Source organism: Buceros rhinoceros, unplaced genomic scaffold (assembly GCF_000710305.1).
Source record: "Buceros rhinoceros silvestris isolate BGI_N320 unplaced genomic scaffold, ASM71030v1 scaffold18455, whole genome shotgun sequence".
NCBI classification, from domain to species: Eukaryota; Metazoa; Chordata; class Aves; order Bucerotiformes; family Bucerotidae; genus Buceros; species Buceros rhinoceros.
This window is the reverse complement of record NW_010411426.1, coordinates 35,382-39,439: the sequence shown is the minus strand read 5'-3', so window position 1 is coordinate 39,439 and position 4,058 is coordinate 35,382. Positions and strand designations below refer to the sequence as shown.

At 51.2% G+C, this 4,058-nt stretch overlaps 1 protein-coding gene across 1 annotated transcript in view; it reads right to left on the bottom strand.

Moving 5' to 3' along the window:
* Positions 1–4,058, bottom strand: part of PSD2 (pleckstrin and Sec7 domain containing 2) — a gene marked incomplete at its 3' end in the record, with an annotated part of 44,643 nt that overhangs the window by 23,635 nt on the left and 16,950 nt on the right. The window contains exon 7 of the mRNA XM_010136023.1: positions 1,304–1,362. Within this exon, the coding sequence (XP_010134325.1) occupies positions 1,304–1,362 (59 nt within the window). The remainder of the gene's footprint in view (positions 1–1,303; positions 1,363–4,058) is intronic.

Here is a 4,058-nt window from a genome sequence, read left to right as displayed (position 1 = left end):
AGGCTCCTCTCAAATGTGATCATAAACCAATGCATGCAAAAAAAAAGGAGCTGGATTAAGCCCTACTGTCCCCTTGTTAACAGGCTAATGAAGAGAAAACCAGGACGAGCCTCTGCAGATGCACAACAAATTGTTACCAGCTGGAGGCAGAAGAGGACTTTGATGATACAGCTTGGAAATCATGGGCTTGTGGGGCAGAAAAAGTGTGTGTAGGTTTCACGTGCACAGGCTGCTATAACAAGCCATCCCTCCATGCCCTCTCCATCTTCGCCTAAGTTCTGGGGCGTCTGTGGGTCTAGCTCTGAGCTCTCAGAGGGCCTATGAAAGAATGTACTTCAGTGACCTGAGATTTGAGGAGCCCCTCTACCCCTGGAGATGGGGCACAGCCCCATGAGGCCCACAGCCATGCTCTGTGCCTGCACCATAAGGCTGGAGAGGAGGGAGGAAATCTGGGTCAGTGATGCCCACAGCCTTCTACAGCACTGAGCAGGGCGCAGAGCCCATGCGCAGTCCTGGATGTATCCTCAGCAGCAGCCTCTGAGGGCACGCAACATCCCAGATCTGTCCCCTCTGCCCAGTCCCATCTCCCCTCTGCAGCTATTTTTCCTCCCACTCTGCTCTGCTCTCTACACTCTCTGGTTGACCTTTTAGGAACAAATCCCCCTGAAACAATCTCTAAAAGGTGGTGAGGGACCTTACAGCCTCTGCTGTTTTCCAGCCGCACCTTTGGGGACCGAGCTCTGCTCACCCTCCTCTTTGTCCGGAAGCTTCTCTGATAAGAAACTCTCCAGCGGCTGTCTGTTACATCTTGAGGAAAAGCAAGAGATGGGACTTACTTCATGTTTTGGGAAAGAAAGGTCAAATCTAGACCTGTATGAAACCATTGACTCCCTCGCAGCAGTTTCTGGGATGAGGGGACCCTCAGGTGTCTGCACCGGATCAAACAGCAGCACAACTGGTGCTGCTGTCTGCCAGCCCCGTGGAGGCTCGTGGTGAAGACCTCTCCGTGAGAGCTCCTGGGATAGGGCTGATGCTTGCAGCATGTCCTGGGAAGAAAGCTGCATTGCCTGTGCCTCTATAAAATAACTGATGTCAGCAGGAGATATGCTTTTGGCTTGAACATGGAGTGACACTAAGAGGGCTGTCCCCAGGTCTGGGCCCAGCACCCAAAATTCCCCCTGGAGCTGGTCGGAGCACTCCCTGCCAACCTATCTCAATTTTCCAGCAACACACATCCTGCATAAGGGGACGGGCCTCTCTCTGTACTGGGAAAAGGAAGGATGCATCTCCATGTACTACTTACATGGCCGTGAAGGTCCGTGTTTAGCAGCATCAGGGCACAGGTGAGCGTGTGGATCCCATCTGAAACACACAACAGTCAGACAGCTGGTTACTCCCCTTCCCAGGCCGTGCCGGCGTTTGCTGATTGGCAGACCATTGCCAAACCAAGGTCATTGCTATGTCTGGGGAACTTAGAGAAAACCTGCTTCCTTCGTCTGTGAGGAAGTGTAGAAGAAAAGATATCATCTTGTCATCAAATTTGACGTTTTCCTGAAACCATCTACAGGGAATTGGCTTTAAAGCAGTTTGTCAACGGCTTTCTAAAGACCAGGCTTTCTACTGAGTCTTCCTCCATCTCCCTTCTGTGCTGATGCCATTGCAGAACAGGGCAGAGACCCTGGCAAACAAAACTGTTTTGCCCCGTTGATCACAGCCACCTCAGGGGTTTGTCCTGAGGTCTTTAGGTATCATTCCTGGGCAGCCTGTAAGCTCTTGAGTTGTTCCACAAGCGTTATTGCTACAAATGAGTGCAGCATTTTTGGCTCTCTGAGTTAGTAAAACACAGGAGGTTTTTTCCTTCCACTTGAGACAGCGCAACGCCCTCTTCTGCAGCAGGCAGCCTGGTGGCTTGCTGCTATTTCAAAACTGTGCTGTGTCCTGAAGCTGTTTGAGGTCAAGAGGTTAGTCTCCATGCACCACCTTACCAGAGGGAGATGCGAGCACACTCTGGCACATCATCTGGACCTTACAAGGACCTCACAAAAGGTGAGAATCAGAGAGAACCAGGGAGGAGGCAGGGTCAGAAACACTACAGCCATGGCCTGTCCCCGTCCCAGTCAGCCACTAAACAAAGGCACCATTTGTGTGGAGGAGTTACAAGCCCTGAGCACCCCGTGCTCAAGGCCAAGGAGTGCCAGCTAAAGGCAACCAAACACACGAGCCCAGGCTGAAGGCAACGGAGCACATGAGCTTCTCCCTTTCCTGGGAGAACCATGGTCTGAGGGAGGAAGGGAACATCACATATTTCTCTATGAGGGCTGGTAGTCCTGGGAGCATGGTGTGATGGACATCTCCCTTCAAGAGAGAATCACGTCCTAAGAAAGGTGCTTCCTGCACTTTCACAAGAAGCAGCTTTGGGCTTAGGACAACGTGCCTTCCCTTTCCGGTGTGTGTTTTTGAGTCTCTGTGGAAGGTTCTGGGGCTGACATCTTCATCTGACTTTACTGTAGGTAAATCATGTCCCACACGGCCCCAAGGTGGAGCTGGTGTCCCAAAACCTGCTGTTCTCTTGTTGCCTGGCTCAGTCACATTCACCTTTTCTCGTGTCACAACACAACCATGTAGTTCTTCCATGTCTGGGCTTCATCAGCACAGGAAAGCACTAATGGCATGTTCAAGACACACCTCTCTGGGAGAAAAAACAGCCACCCCACTCAGCGGTCAGCAAGTCAATGCTGCTTGTTTGCAACAGCCCATCATGCAGGGCTGAAGTGACCGTTGGTGTCACAACAGCCAGGCCTCCATCGGTGGAGGAGTCATTGAACCACATGTAGCCTGAAACGGTGGCCTGAAATGTCTTAGAGGGCTCTGAGACCTTCTCAGCCACCTGACCATCGCCGCACACCCACTCCGGACAACACTGACTCTATCGTGCCTCTATGCCATTGACCATCACAGCCAGAGGCGCTTCTTTAGAAATCTAGGTAATACACCATGGCTCAAACTCTGTCTTAGTGCAACAACTTTTGCAAGTTTAGGCTGGAAGCAATCCAAAGGAACTGCTCCCTGAAGAAAGTCCTAGCAATGGCTTTCTCAAATGACCGTGCATCATGTGCAGGCTTCTGCAGTATCTGCAAAAGAGTGACCTGAAGGAGCCACTTTGCTTCCCTCCATTTGAATCTCCCCATTGCATCAGCTTCATGTAGTATTGGGATTACAGCTGCAATTTTTCAAGCCCCATTCAATTCCAGTGCTGAGCACAGCTCTGTCCTGTCCTTCAGTTTACACTTGGTCTGTGGGAAGTGGCTCTGCCCAGCCTCGTGCACTGTGCTGTCACCAATACAGGCGATGCTGTGGCCCTGAACATTAATGACAGCAGCAGCAGTAAAGCGTTTCAGATACGGATTTCCCTATTGTTAATAGTTTTGTACCTTTTAGGAGTGTAGCAAACTGAGAACAGGTCCTACACCCAGAGCAGCGACATCTCCTCTGAGGACCATGCAGTTATGGAACAGCTCTGACTTCATTCGTGTTTGTATTAGCAGGCACCTTCTCACCGAGGGTTCAGAACTGGGATCTAATTTCTCTTCTGAACAGCTGCTGTAGCACGTCTCCATCAGCAGCTTTGTAATCCATGTTGCCACACGGCAAAGCTTGTGTTTTGTTTGACTTGCCACTGCCCTCCAAACACCCTTCTGCTGACGGCTGTGGGATGGAGTTGGAGGTCTGACCCCTGTTCTCCAGTTGGTGTGGGCACTCACCCACCCCCAGAGCGGGTGTTAGACACCTGAGGACCAGACGGGAAGAAAGGGTCCCCAGGCCTTTCCAGGGGGACATGCTGAAGAGGGCTCACGACTTTGCATTTGGGATATTTCAGCAGGGGACTGCTGCTGAAAATTCAGCTGCAGCTGGATGTCTACCGATGGAGGATCCTTCCCCTCCAGGGAAGGTCATCTTTGGATCACAGCGGGGGAACACTACACTAACACAGGGAAATGAAATCTAAACCTGTATTTTATTGGGATACCACTCACAAAAGCAAAGAGGTCACTGTTTCG